A 15,431-nucleotide genomic window follows, 5' to 3' on the forward strand; every position below is an offset into this window, starting at 1 on the left:
TCATCTCTATTGATGAGCTTTCCTTAGGATCACACAAAAACACACAAAGAAAAGCTCTTGTGGTCCCCAAAACAGTATGTAAAGACGGTGCATAGCTTTACCCTGTCTCCCGGTCGGACCATCGGCTCCTGCTTGGTTCCCAGTTTATGTAGTATATTGTAGGCAACCTTCATGCTTCTAGTCCACAATTTTCCTGTTAAAAAAAATTTAAAATATTTCTATTATGAGAGTCCAATTATATTAATAAAGTCGATCAAGGGCAAAACTCAGTGGGTCTGGTATTTCCCCGGCTATGACCCTCTCTAATAGCAGTACACTAAGGCATAATTTTGGTGTCTTTGACTTTTTCCCATACTGGCCCAGACATCACATTTCTTTATAAGTATCACTGAAAAATGAATTGCATTATTGACTTGAAAGAAGCGGGGAAGACCAAACCGAATGAACTGTAAAGAGGTTGTTACCATTTATACCAGAAGAGGAGGCAGACCCAGGGAATCCCGGCACGATGGACAAAAGGCAAGGAGCCAAACTGGTTTCAGTACCGCACCGGCACCTTCATCTGGACTAAAGGCCAGATGAAGGCGCCAGTACAGCGCTGAAACACATTTCCTCTTCACCATTTTGGCACCTTGTCTCTTCTGTCCAGTGTGTCGGGATCCCTGATTTTCTCTTCTCTTCTTACAGAGGCCTTTTCCAGCCATCAGGTAGGCTGCTGCTCAGCAGGAGAGATTAATTGGCCTGCTGTACCACTTTCCTCAGGTACTAATATCCTTACTACTCCTCTACTAACTGGTCTTGCAGTATGACACTATGGAGCACACTTTTCCTATCTCAGATACACATACACTAGGGTCCATTTCACAGGATGTAAAAAAAAAAAAAAAAAGAATCAGTACATTTTTTTAAAGCGTGGGAGGAAACCCAGTAAACATAGGGAGAATATACAAGCTCCTTGCAGATATTGTCCCTAGTTGGATTTGAACTGACAACCTCAACGCTGCAAGGCAACATAGCTAACTAACTAACCATGCTGGCCTAAAATGAAGATTTGTCTAAAAAAATATCTCCTGAAGAGGTCATTATCGACACCAGGGCCATGTGACTGCTGACGCCAATCAGTACATACTTTGGCTGGAGATTAATTGAAGTGGTCACATGTCCCTGTATTGGGCCATCATTGCTGCTGTAGCAAGAAGTAGAGAGCAGTAAGCGACGGGGTACCATATTTTTTTTTATACCGGAGTGTCCATGACAGCTGCATTTACTGAAAAGCGTGGAAACACAAGGAAAGGGAGATTTCTCTCTACTTTCTCTAAAAGCATATATGATGGATGTCCTGGAGGTGAGGGAGGGGGTGTAAGAGCCCAAGGAACAATCTGTATACACTTGTGTGGATGCTGGGTGACTTGTTTCCTAGAATACACTGTTCTATAACTCCATAATAGCTCAATAAACTTGCAACCTCTTGACATTGCTGTTTGAAGTAGGAAGAACAGCTCTGAAGAACAAACTGCTGTGTCTGCAAGTGAAATACTGTGAATAACAGAATAGCAGCTCATAGGAGCACACATAAAAGTTTGTTATTTTGGGCAGAGTTCTGATTTCAAAAGATATGGAAAATGAGATTCAAAACTATGTGTTCAGCTAGAACTTCAAATAAAGTGAAAAATAGAAATGCCCAGCAAACTTGGATTAAAAAAATGTTCACATTCAAATATTTCTGTTCATGTCAGGCTGTAAGCGAAATTAAGCCTGAGTCTAATGTAATCCACTGACAGGTCAAAGCAATAAATAGCTTTTAAAGGGAACATGACGTTTCTGCTACAAGATGTATTGAGCTGAGAGCCTAGAAATTAAGAAAAAGACACAAATTAAGAGAAGAAAGTGAAATATTAGACTCTGGACAGAAGGTGGATAAATACTTGTGTAAGGTTTGAATTTATCATATAATTACTCTTTCTTCCAATGTTGCATAATGATACTATAGGGTTTGTCCAGTTACCAGACAGCAATCCCCTGATAACTGAAAGTGTGTTAAAAGAGCTGACCTTCCTCTCAGGAATCCAGCGTTGTAGCCCCAGTGTCCTTCCAGTGTTAGTTGTGGAAAATGTCAAAGCAGTATGTAAAGACAACTGGCGACAGTACATAGCTTTACCCTGACACAGAAAGTCACCTGACCTTTGCAGCCAATCAGAAACTGCATTGTAACTGGCCGTTCTCTTGGTGTCAGCACTCATATCATGAGCGCCATGCCGCCAAGAGTTTGGAACAGTGACACTGCAACTTACAATTAGCTGCAGAGTTCAGGTGACTTCCTGTGATGACATGCTGCACAATTAAAAGGATGGTGCAGCTACAGTGCTGGATCCCGCAGCAGAAGAGGGGCAAGTACTGTGCTCTTTTGTTATGTTAACACATTAGTAACCATCAAGGGAATGTCTGGTACCCAGGCAACCCCTTTAAAGCAAAAGAAAGAGAAAAAGAGTGGGGAAAAAAAAGAGAAAAAGAAAAAAGGGAAAGAAAGAAAAAGAAGCAAAAGGGGGGAAAAAAGAAAGAAGAAGAAGCAAAAGGGGGAAAAAAAGAAAGAAGAAGAAGGAAAAGGGGAAAAAAGGAAAGAAGAAGAAGGAAAAGGGGAAAAAAGAAAGAAGAAGAAGGAAAAGGGGAAAAAAGAAAGAAGAAGAAGGAAAAGGGGAAAAAAGAAAGAAGAAGAAGGAAAAGGGAAAAAAAGAAAGAAGAAGAAGGAAAAGGGAAAAAAAGAAAGAAGAAGAAGGAAAAGGGAAAAAAAGAAAGAAGAAGAAGGAAAAGGGAAAAAAAGAAAGAAGAAGAAGGAAAAGGGAAAAAAAGAAAGAAGAAGAAGGAAAAGGGAAAAAAAGAAAGAAGAAGAAGGAAAAGGGAAAAAAAAGAAAGAAGAAGAAGGAAAGGGGAAAAAAAGAAAGAAGAAGAAAGGGAAAAAAAAAGAAAGAAGAAGAAAGGGGGAAAAAGAAAGAAGAAGAAAGGGGGGAAAAAGAAAGAAGAAGAAAGGGGGGGAAAAGAAAGAAGAAGAAAGGGGGGAAAAAGAAAGAAGAAGAAAGGGGGGAAAAAGAAAGAAGAAGAAAGGGGGGGAAAAGAAAGAAGAAGAAAGGGGAAAAAAGAAAGAAGAAGAAAGGGGCAAAAAAGAAAGAAGAAGAAAGGGGCAAAAAAGAAAGAAGAAGAAAGGGGAAAAAAGAAAGAAGAAGAAAGGGGAAAAAAGAAAGAAGAAGAAAGGGGAAAAAAGAAAGAAGAAGAAAGGGGGGAAAAAAGAAAGAAGAAAGGGGAAAAAAGAAAGAAGAAGAAAGGGGGGAAAAAAGAAAGAAGAAGAAAGGGGGAAAAAAAGAAAGAAGAAGAAAGAAAAAGAGGAAAAAAGAAAGAAGAAGAAGAAGGGGGGAAAAAGAAAGAAGAAGAAGAAGGGGGGAAAAAGAAAGAAGAAGAAGGAAAAGGGAAAAAAAGAAAGAAGAAGAAGGAAAAGGGAAAAAAAGAAAGAAGAAGAAGGAAAAGGGAAAAAAAGAAAGAAGAAGAAGGAAAAGGGAAAAAAAGAAAGAAGAAGAAGGAAAAGGGAAAAAAAGAAAGAAGAAGAAGGAAAAGGGAAAAAAAGAAAGAAGAAGAAGGAAAAGGGAAAAAAAGAAAGAAGAAGAAGGAAAAGGGAAAAAAAGAAAGAAGAAGAAGGAAAAGGGAAAAAAAGAAAGAAGAAGAAGGAAAAGGGAAAAAAAAGAAAGAAGAAGAAGGAAAAGGGAAAAAAAAGAAAGAAGAAGAAGGAAAAGGGAAAAAAAAGAAAGAAGAAGAAGGAAAAGGGAAAAAAAAGAAAGAAGAAGAAGGAAAAGGGAAAAAAAAGAAAGAAGAAGAAAGGGGGGAAAAAGAAAGAAGAAGAAAGGGGGGAAAAAGAAAGAAGAAGAAAGGGGGGAAAAAGAAAGAAGAAGAAAGGGGGGAAAAAGAAAGAAGAAGAAAGGGGGGGAAAAGAAAGAAGAAGAAAGGGGAAAAAAGAAAGAAGAAGAAAGGGGAAAAAAAGAAAGAAGAAGAAAGGGGGGAAAAAAGAAAGAAGAAGAAAGGGGGAAAAAAGAAAGAAGAAGAAAGGGGCAAAAAGAAAGAAGAAGAAAGGGGAAAAAAGAAAGAAGAAGAAAGGGGAAAAAAGAAAGAAGAAGAAAGGGGGAAAAAAGAAAGAAGAAGAAAGGGGGGAAAAGAAAGAAGAAGAAAGGGGAAAAAAGAAAGAAGAAGAAAGGGGGAAAAAAGAAAGAAGAAGAAAGGGGGAAAAAAAGAAAGAAGAAGAAAGAAAAAGAGGAAAAAAGAAAGAAGAAGAAGAAGGGGGGAAAAAGAAAGAAGAAGAAGAAGGGGGGAAAAAGAAAGAAGAAGAAGGAAAAGGGAAAAAAAGAAAGAAGAAGAAGGAAAAGGGGGAAAAAAGACAGAAGAAGAAGGAAAAGGGGGAAAAAAGAAAGAAGAAGAAAGAAAAAGGGAAAAAAAGAAAGAAGAAGAAAGAAAAAGGGAAAAAAAGAAAGAAGAAGAAAGAAAAAGGGAAAAAAAAGAAAAAAGAAAAAGGGAAAAAAAAGAGAAAAGAAAAAGGGAAAAAAAAGAAAAAGAAAAAGGGAAAAAAAAGAGAAAAGAAAAAGGGAAAAAAAAGAAAAAAGAAAAAGGGAAAAGGGAAAAAAGGAAAGAAAAAGAAAGAAAAAGGGAAAAAAAGAGAAAAAAAAAGAAAAAAACAGAAAGAAAAAAAACAAAAAGAAAAAAGAGAAAGAAAAAGAGAAAAAAGGAAAACAAGAAGGAGAAAGAAAAAGAGAAGAAAAACGGGGAAAAAGAAAGAGGGGAGGGGGAAGAATGAAAGAAAGACGAAAAAAGAAAGAAAAAAGGAAAAGAGAGAAAGAAAGAAAAAAGGAAAAAAAAGAGAGAAAGAAAGAAAAGTTTTCTCCATGGAGCTGCTCTCTAAGAATAACCCTAGAACTGTATCACACGTTAGATTTTGGGGGCAATCTCCAAATGTCAATGAATTGTAAGACCTCAGACTTTCTGCAAGTATAATTGTTATTGGTGCGTTAATTATTCCCTTCGCCGCGGCTTTTCCTTGTATAACCTTGTTGTAGCTGCTCAGCCATTGTTTTTCCCGGAATATTCAATCCATGTGATTTCATGGGAAAGTGGAGTAATGGTTAATGAGTGACTGCGGCCCGGACGCCAAGACTAAATTAATCTACTCTTTTATATTATATTTTTGCTTGCAGCCAAGGGTCAAGGCAGTCATTTACCAGAGAGGAAGTCGGAGTGTGAGACGTACTAATAAGATTTGCCTTTTCACTTCACATGTAAACACTGAGGTCAGGTGAATCAACACGGCCTTCAAAGTGTATTTGCTAAAGATTTACTATAGCCGAGCATGACCAAAGATTCCACCCAAATCATTAGGATTCAAGAAAGCTGAGAAATGGAGCATTGTACAAATAAGTAGGCTCATTTCACAGTCTCAAGACTGTTTTACACATATTTCCTATTATCTTTCTTCATTAAGAAAAGAGGTGACAACGAGGGCATGGTGCGATATTCAAAAGCTGCAGCAAGCCCGAAGACACCGACATCACAGCCAACATATAACCTCTAAGGGTTCTACCAAAAATATAAATGGGCAGTAAAAACTCTGTGAACCCAAAGGAAACTATAAAGTCCTTTATTCCTTTATAAGAAAAGTCTAAGGCATTTCTTGGACTTTTTAAGAAGCCCTTTTTCATAGTATTTGACAGCAGCACAAAATGTTAAAAATCTACCTTAGCAGTTTCCTATCCGCCTTTAAATACCTAAACAAAACAGGATAGCGAAAAAATATATATAACGGTCTCAAAAGTCTCAATTGCTCAAATTCTCCACTTTAACACTCCTACAGTTGAGAACGAGCTCCAATTGTTCTGCAGGAAAAGGACATTACAGATTTGGACAAACAGAGCTCCTTCTAATTTAAATGGCTGTAGCCCTGATTACATCAGTGATACAGGCATGCTTTTCGGGTGATGTTAAAGTATGTCAGTGGCCTTTTTCGAGTACCTGCAGGCTCGTCCCGGAAGATTCGGGGGGATTGCGAAGGGGATAGGGAGGGACAGAGAGAGATCTCTCTCTCACTCTCCACCCCGCTTCCCCCCGAATCTTCAGGGACGAGCCTGCAAGTACTCGAAAAAGGGGATGCTCTCCCGAGTAAATCGCCTTACCGAGTATGCTCGCTCATCTCTATTGATAAGTTGTGAAGTGTCACATTGTTCAGCATCCTGCTGGACTGGTTTGCGCGGGCAGCACTGTGGTATTGTTAATGATAGTATGGATCCCATTATTGGTTAGGGATATCAATCTAGTCATTACGGGGCATCCCCAAAGTCAAATCAGCCAGTGAGCCAGTGGCTCCGTATCTGCTACGTAACAAAAGCGATGTTCACACAGGGCACATTTTGCTATATGTTTTATGTATTAAATCATTTACATCAAGATCTCAGTTTGTTGTCACCGGATGAAAACTTAACACTTTGATTATATGAATTAGGTCTCATGCACACAGCGAGTCAGTGCGCAAATGATTTTTAAATGCCTGATGGCGATCACAGATGCGATTTTATTTCCACGTGGATGCACTGCCGATCGTCAATGCAGGAAAAAAATTGCAAGCCCAGCGGCTGCCTTCCCCCTCCTCCCAACCTACCTGCTTGGTCTCCAAGCAAAAAGAGAGCTATCTGCCTACAAATCCGCAATTGATTTGCGGATCGCTCGCTTCCACAGAGATCAATAGAGCCCATCCGCACGGAATCCGAGGAGCATGCTGCGAAAAATACGCAAAACAAGTCCGCAAGTGGTATGGGCGGCTTGAACTGCGAATCTTCCGCACGATTGTCGATTCCGCAATTCAAGTCCACCCGAGTGCATGAGGCCTAAATCTAGAAAGTCCCTCTATGTCAAAAGTAAATACGACCTTCACTGATAAGGAACCTTATACATCTGTAGAGCCAGGTGAAGTCGCAGCGAGGCTGAATCTAGCGGTCCGTACACAGCAGTACATATACGGTATGTACGGCAGAACGCCATAAGGACTCAACTCAATATCATTTTACCATCAGCACAACAAGCAAGTAGAAAATGAATATGTGATTGCTCTGTAGCTGCCATTTCAGACCGCGCATTCATCATGGCCAGGACAATTGCATTTCATGTCGCGTTACGGATGTTTGCGCCGTCTGATCACACAACAAATCATGGGAGCAATTTTTAGAAATGATCATCTGCAGACAGCCTGACTGGATCATCGCCTCGGCCATTAAGTGCTTCAATTTAGAACCAATCTACTAAGTGCTTTTTCAGAGCTCAACAACAAATACAATGTAGGATTTCTGGGGAGCGTTCTTTAAAGCAACTAGTGCCAGTACTGTTGGCGAATATCCAGAGGCGCCCACAGCAATCATAGGGCCCCATAGCAAATCTCAGAATGGGATCAACCCTCACAAGAGTGCAGTTGCAAGAAGTAGTAAGTGAACCCTTTGGAATGACCTAGAGGCCTTTGGAATGGCCTAAGGCCTCATGTCCACGGGGAAAATAAAATTTAAAATCTGCAGCGGATCACCCGCGTGCGTGGTCCGCACCTAAAATTTCCCATTGGAATGCATTGACCACCCGCGGGTAGATAAATACCCACGGATGGTATTTTAAAGTGATTTAAAAATTTCATGCGCGTGGAAAAAAACGCGACATGCTCCATTTAAGTGCGGATCATGCGTGCGGGAGCTCATAAAGCTCATATCTCAATTGATCTCCTGCATGAAAAAAAAAAAAAAAGGAATTTCAGCTTATCCGCACTGCATCCGCTGCGGAAATCCGTGTTACATATCCGCAGCGGATCTGATTTTCCCCGAGGACATTAGGCCTAAGGGGTTATTAAAGCACGTCTGGATATTGACATGGATGCACATATTTCAATTTAAAGGGTGAAATCTACTGCGGATCCACTTAAAAAGAAAAAAAAACACTTATGTGCTGATTTTGACGGGGTTTTTAATGCAGTTTTGATGTGGATCTTACGCTGTGGAAACTCTGCACCACTTCTGCTACGGGTGAACGCACCCAAAGGAAGTATTACCCTCTGCATTCTGGTAAGGGTGGGGTTAGCACAAAAATGTACAACTAAGAACCCATTCACACGGGCATATGAGAGTTGTCTGTGTGCAGTCCGAGTCCCACGGGCCGTGAACACCGCATGTCCGATTCTAGTCTTCACGCAGAAAAAATGGTCGTGTGAATAGCCTGATTGGCGATCATGGGTCCATAAAAAACACAGACAGGTAACACGCCCACGAAAATGGGCCCTAAAACATAAATAATGGGACAATTCAGCCCTCTGACGGCTGATGCAGAAAAAGAAAAACCAAGCTGCGTATTACAGCGGTAATCTGGACTCCTATTAGTGATAGAAACACATTTATGTATTAAACCACGTTTTTGGAACTGGAAGATAATTAGTGTCAAAACATTTCTGGAAGTCCCTGCAGTAAAGTCATTAATCAAAGTGACATTACCTTCATTATACTCATTTCAACAGATTAATTTGTGCGCAAAAGTCAATTCCACAACTTCAAGTCGCCTTTATTTAAGACTCGCCTTTGGTGTTCACCTTATCTGGCCATCTAGATCCTCAGTTTTAATACGTTCCCAAGAAGCAGACCAGTTCATCCAGTCTGATAACATTCGGTTTAAGGGCGGTCAATGACGTTCAACAGACTTCTAGCTTTACTTTCACCCAAACTATGCCAACACAGATCCAAGGCTCTTACCATAGGTCAATATGTAGAGTGGTTTTCCATTGGTATCCATAGTGGTAAGGCAGGGCGCTTTAGGTGATATGGTTCCCCATCGCTGTAGTGCAGCTTCTAAGGAAGGCGGCCAATTGGTGACTACTCCCAACTGCTCTCCTCGCATGGCTAACATCTGGGCTCCCTCTGGTTTTGGCTGGTTTGGATCTGGCTGTTGGACTTCAGATAAAATTTCATGTCAGATTTAATGTCAAGACAACAAAAAATTCATCATCATGTGGGCAAAAAAATGTGTAACCGTTCCTTTATATTTTTAATATAGCTTGTTTTGTTTTTACTGCAAAAACTTTTTTGTCCACATGAAACTTTTCATATACTTACAGATTCGCTTATGTTGTGATTTAGAGACACCACTTAAAGGGGATGTGTCGCTAGAAAATAACCTCTTGCATAAATCAAAATTTTATGTTAAACATTTTTAAAGGACTCTAAAAGGTACAAATATTTGTCATGTGTTTTAGACACTTTCCCTTTCTTTTTCCGCTGCATCCGAAAAAGGGGGTTGTTGGCCTAAGTGCAGCATTGTGTGGCAAAAATGACACAAAAATTTGCATAACATTTTTGGTGCAAGATTTAGCATAAGGTAAGCCAGCCAACTAATAGGTAGTATACAGTTCAACTACACAGTATAAAGATAGATCACATTTATCATCCAACATCATGAAACACTGTGATAAATCTGTTGCATTTTATAGGGGTCCTGAGAAGCCTCAGGACCCCTATAATCCTGCACAGAGATGGCTCAGGAACCCCCCGCACAGAGATGCCTCAGGAACCCCCCGCACAGAGATGCCTCAGGAACCCCCCGCACAGAGATGCCTCAGGAACCCCCGCACAGAGATGCCTCAGGAACCCCCGCACAGAGATGCCTCAGGAACCCCCGCACAGAGATGCCTCAGGAACCCCCGCACAGAGATGCCTCAAGAACCCCCGCACAGAGATGCCTCAAGAACCCCCGCACAGAGATGCCTCAAGAACCCCCGCACAGAGATGCCTCAAGAACCCCCGCACAGAGATGCCTCATGAAGCCAGGACAGAGATGCCTCATGAAGCCAGGACAGAGATGCCTCATGAAGCCAGGACAGAGATGCCTCATGAACCGGACAACGATGCCTGTTTTCCTGAGAGGGTTTTATTCTGAAACACTGCAGCGTTTCAGAATAAATGCGCGTTGAATTTTGACTCAGAGCGGAGCTCCAAGTCACGGAGGCGGGCTATGCTGGGTATTCCCCGCCCACTGCATGCAGAGTGACAGCTCCATCCCTCTACACAAAAGAGAAAGACCTGTCAGTTTTCATGTAGCAGGGGGGGAACGCAAGGCACAGCCTGCCCTCCTGACAGGGAAGGAGGTCAGAGTCAATTCAAAGTCCAGAGTCAAACGTCAAAATGTGTTTATTCTGAAACACCGCAACGTTTCACTATAAAACCCGCACGGCACCAACAGGCATCTCTGTGTCTCGTTCACGCTGCCCGTGGGTCAGGCAGCATGAATCTGATGACAGAATCCCTTAAAGACGGTCTAGTTACGCTGTCACTGTCTAAAGTATCAGATAGTATTAGTAAATCTGCCCGTTGTGTTTCGTGTGCATATAATTTCATATAACTTTCATTTTGGGGGTTCCTTTTAAATGTTCTTCTTTCTCTACCAATAGCGGTCATATTTCTGCAGGTCAGCATTTTGTGCCGCCACATAGATACATGCATATGCTCCTATTAGGACGTATTACAATCATTTCTTGGTAGGCATACACACGAGTCAGCCTTGGGGAACCTTGTCAGGTCCTGGACTGTCTTACTGGTGACACGGTCCAATGATTAGAGTGATTGCCCATTAACAGTTGTCACGCTGCTTGCACCAGAGTTCTCCAGGCACATGCGCAGGTCCAGCATGAGGTCATCACATTGGCACCAGAGTCGGCACATGCGCTTTGTTGTTTGGCACTGACTGTCGAAGGGATAACATCTCCCTTCTTTATTACTCTGATAGGCTGGCTGACGCAAATGACGGTCAAGCTAGGCTATCATATTTGGTTAAGGGGTTCTTATTTTGTCTCCTCCTATCAGAGGGCGCTGGTTATACAGTTGTATTTCTGGCCCTGCTCTGTGCTGTATATTGTTTACCATGTGGTTCTGGTCTTTATTGGTTTGCCGCCTTGTTTTGTGTCTGTAGTAAAGTGTACTGTGCATTTATGTGGGTCTGTCCTGTTGCATTCATCCCTTGTAGTTCCCACAGTCTCCCATTTGCCATTTAGGGACTTGCGGGGGTCGCCTTTTTCAGGGTGGGTGCTCCACTTAGTAGGCAAGTTTGGTCACTTTATGATCATGGATAGACCCTTGTTCTCTCTGATCTGTTGTCTAGTACATTTTACTCCTCCATTACCTATTGGAGTGTTCACATCCCCCGGCCTTTTCCTCATCCTTTCTCATTGTTTCTGTTTAGGTAAACATGTCTACTTGCAGCACTAAAGAAGTAGTCAACGGATGGGATCAGAATTTTCTCTGATCCCAGCAAATGGAGCAGGGCTCTCAACGCACCTGCAGGATCATCATACCGAAAATATGCTTCATGGTGTGGCAATGGACGGCCGTCTATAACCTACATTTACACGATGGGGTGGGAAAAGGTTAAAATGATGCTCTTCTTAAATGTTCTAGTGGAGAACTGCATTGTTGGGCACAGATAGTGCACGGCTCCGTGGTGTTCTGATAATCTAGATGACTATCGGCAGCACAGCAGGCTATTATTTGAAGACCTTAATTACATATGTAAATTTGTACGTTTGTAAGCTGGTTGCTGGTGGAAACGAGCAGAAGTTTATCTCTCCTCCTCTGTCATGTAAGCTAATAGCTTATCTCAAATTATATAACCAGCATCTGGTCTCTGCTACCAGGAAATGCACAATTTAGTCTTTCGAAAAACTTTTACTGCAGGATCAAGATGTGTGATGATATTGCTGAATATTAAGCGGGGTCTTCCTTTAAAGGAATTTTCTCGGATTGGACAAAATGTGTCCAAGCTGGGGAAATGAGATAGCAAAAGACAAAGTGGTCACACGTTAAATCCCCCGGCCGTTCCAGAGCTACATAGCTGCAATGATAACCTTGCATCTACAACACGACGACTGCAGGTGATCACTGGGCTCGGTGGAGTGTGTGGAACGGAGGCCAGTAATTGGCTGCTGCGGTCATGTGTTATAGACGTCATGTAATCAATGCAGATAGGTAAACAATGCGCTGCAGAAAGTACTGCAGTGTAATGCGGGAATGGCAAGAGGATTTAACAGGCTAGTATTTGATGTATTATTTTATCTCGTTTCCCCCATTTCCAGGAAATCCCTCTACCGCGCATGACCAATGGCGAGCGTCCGCGGTCATCTGCAGTAAAGAAGTGACAGGTAGGCAAGGCCGCCGGCTGCAATCAGAGCCAGATTCCGCTGCAGGCCACCACATGTGGAATCCGACCCGTTCATGTGCAGCCGGCCTTGGATATATACGCCAAATTATGTTCCAATAGTTAAAAGCAATAATTTCAAATAAAAACAGCAATAAAAAGAAGCAGAAACAATAAATAATGATATTAATAATCAGAAAAATGTTATCTCAAATAAAAGATGATAGATATGTGAAAAAAAATTATATATATATGAATGATAAAATGAAGAGAGGGTTAAAAATACGTGAAAGATTTAACCCTTTCCAATCCACTGACGTCTAAAGACATTATGATTTAAGGCTGTACAGCTCCGATGTTGGATGACGTCCGTCGGGGTTCTCTTACTGTATATTGCCAGCCTCTCTGCTGTCGGAGCCTATCCAACGTGTCACCTCATGTAGTACTGGCTTTAGCCAGCAGGTAGCACCGTTTTATAACGGTAGCAAAAAGAGTAAGCCCCCTAGGAAAACCAGAATACAAATTGGATTGGAAAGGGTTAAAGTTAAATGATACACAATGATAAAAGATGGAATCTGAAATATAAAATATCACAAGATATAAAATCATAATTAAAAAATGAAAGATAATATTAAAATAAAGTATATAAGTGTTGAGGTGAGGTTTGCACACTGGACGGTCCTGGAATCCTATTGACGTAATTGAGCGTATAAAATATAATGTCACATAATATAAAACATAAAATATTAATTATGAAATCTATAAAATGTGGCTATTAAAAATAAGAAAAACCCAAATGTCACACCTTTTCCAAGGATTTCATTGAGGTCATTTGCAAATTAGTGTGTTGAGCCCAAAAAAAAATCCCAAACTCCTCCTTTGATTTTAGCTTAGAATTTTATGATTATTATTACGATCATTATTTTTATTGCAATTTTTTATTTGATATTATTTTAAACTGTTGGAACATAATCTGTCATAGAGATCGAAAAGCGCAACTTTTTGTGCATATTTAGCCCTTTTTTATATGGGCACATGTGATTTCCTTCACTTTTATTCAGCTGTACTGACATGATCACGTATCTCTAGGTATTAGCTACATTATTGTAACAACTGGTACAAGTAACATGTATTTCCGGACATTCCACATCCGGTTGCTGGAGCGCACGATACATCCCCTCCTTGAGAAGTAAACCACTTGTGGATTCCCCGTGGTTTGGAACACAAAACATATTTCTGGCTTAAGAGAACACACGTTTTTTGGTGGCTGCTTAGCGCGCCAACGCCAACAAAATGGTAGGAATTTGCACCCTCCTCCCCAAAGGTCCCTATAGCCATATACACACAACTCCTGGATAACCATTTTGTCAAGTGCTTGAGAAAGGAGGTTTATAATCCTCCGAGACACATTGCACCCCCACAACTGTGAACCCCAGTTTGTTGTTTTATACTTTGCAACGTCTTAACCATTTCCAATCCAATTTGTATCCTGGTTTTCCTAGGGGGCTTACTCTTTTTCTGCCGTTATACAACGGCGCTATCTGCTGGCTGAAGCCAGTACTGCATGAGGTGACACGTTAGATAGGCTCCGACAGCAGAGAGGCTGGCAACATACAGTAAGAGAACCCCGACGGACGTCTTCCAACATCAGAGCTGTACAGCCTTAAACCAGAAAGTCTTCAGAGGTCAGACAGTGGATTGGAAAGGGTTAAATATCCTCATTAAATTAATTCTCTATACATTTCCATTGTGGACTATGGATTTAGACCCCGAAAAAACCTCATTTAGGCATATTTGCGGGATAAAAGGGCTGTTCTCATCGGAGGACCCTTGTAAAGAAAGTTTTATGTTCTTCCTATTTTATATGGCTGTAACCCCTAGAGCGCCGGATTTATTTATCCATTTTACTCTTTAAACGCACGTAACGAGACCCACTTTGGAAATCCGTCGACGCTCTCCACCTTTGGATGTCCGTGTGACGAGGGAAGCCCTTAGCCATCTCCACCAAGTAAAGTCAACCGGGACTTTAGGTGTGATTGTCTGCCCCTAATCTGGGTAGACCTGTCACACTAAGTAAGTCACTTCCATTGTTTTGGAGTTATTTTATGAGTGTGGATACCCCTGGAGCGCCGCCCCTTGTTTTAATTAGCATTCTCTTCAGGCAACTTTATTAAAAGGCTGGATACACCATAATGATGTAACTGACCCTGTATGACTGTCCCCTTTATTATGGGAACTTAGCTAAGGTGTCATGGACAAGCTTGCTGACTGCTTTCAAAATACAACCAGAAGAATTGTGAATACAGCTCTGAAGTATAACTAAGAATCAGTAGAAGATGAAGAATGCACATCTAGTAGATCCATTTGTTCCCTTTTTACAAAGCTCCGGCACCTTTTTTCGGACCTGTGTGAGCGAGGCTTCAGAATTGCACCAAGTGTGACTCATTTATCAAACTTTTCCCACAGTTTTCAAATTAGAAACGTGTCAGAAAACAATTTCAGGTCTGCCTGATGAATCTGGTGCATGATGCGATGAGGGAAGAATCATAACAGGTCACGGGCAATGTATTTATAAAGCTTCCCCTTTTCCACGAAAAGAATATATAAAACTATAGCAAAATGTTAGACATTTGCATCAATAAAGCCTAATCCTACACCTTACGGCTCTGCAACATGGAAATATAGAAGTGTGCAGACCGGGAAGGGACGCCGAACACGCAGAATGCGACCGTGGAGTTTTTTTCGGCTATGTAATTAAACAAAACTATAGGGAGAGAAGGAGATTATCATCATATTAGCGCTCTGCCAGATCATAAATACTATTTATTGGCTTTGGGCACTTCACATACTTCAGCACAAATGAAAGTTGACAAATTGATCAGATGCAATTAGCAGAAATGTGACAGCATGCCAATTCCAGGGGAGTCAGGTGCGCAGAGCTTATTAAAACTCTCCAAAAACAGTTCAGGGAATTCTGCTACACCAGGAGATCACCTATAACTCGTGAAGACGTGTGTTGTCCAAGAACATCCAGGAGGATAGTCATTAAAGCAACCCTCCAGTCCGGGGACAGGAGTTTGTGGTTATATTAACCACCACCCTCCTCTGAGTCGTCTCTCAGATCTACCAGTTCCCGGGCCTTGTTTTCCATCTTGCAAATGGTACGGCAACTACCTAATGCACACTGTGCATGGGAAGTCTGGGGC

The 15,431-nt window shown here is 41.4% G+C and overlaps 1 protein-coding gene across 4 annotated transcripts in view; it reads right to left on the bottom strand.

The window, feature by feature from the left end:
* DIP2C (disco interacting protein 2 homolog C) overlaps nucleotides 1–15,431 on the bottom strand; it is a 476,875-nt gene that overhangs the window by 200,608 nt on the left and 260,836 nt on the right. For all 4 annotated transcript variants that reach the window (XM_066585296.1, XM_066585294.1, XM_066585295.1 and 1 more), the window contains 2 exons: nucleotides 8,796–8,993; nucleotides 102–193 (listed from right to left, as the gene is read on the bottom strand). In XM_066585296.1, the coding sequence (XP_066441393.1) occupies nucleotides 102–193; nucleotides 8,796–8,993 (290 nt within the window). The remainder of the gene's footprint in view (nucleotides 1–101; nucleotides 194–8,795; nucleotides 8,994–15,431) is intronic.

This window comes from Eleutherodactylus coqui, chromosome 12, assembly GCF_035609145.1.
Source record: "Eleutherodactylus coqui strain aEleCoq1 chromosome 12, aEleCoq1.hap1, whole genome shotgun sequence".
Classification (NCBI taxonomy): domain Eukaryota; kingdom Metazoa; phylum Chordata; class Amphibia; order Anura; family Eleutherodactylidae; genus Eleutherodactylus; species Eleutherodactylus coqui.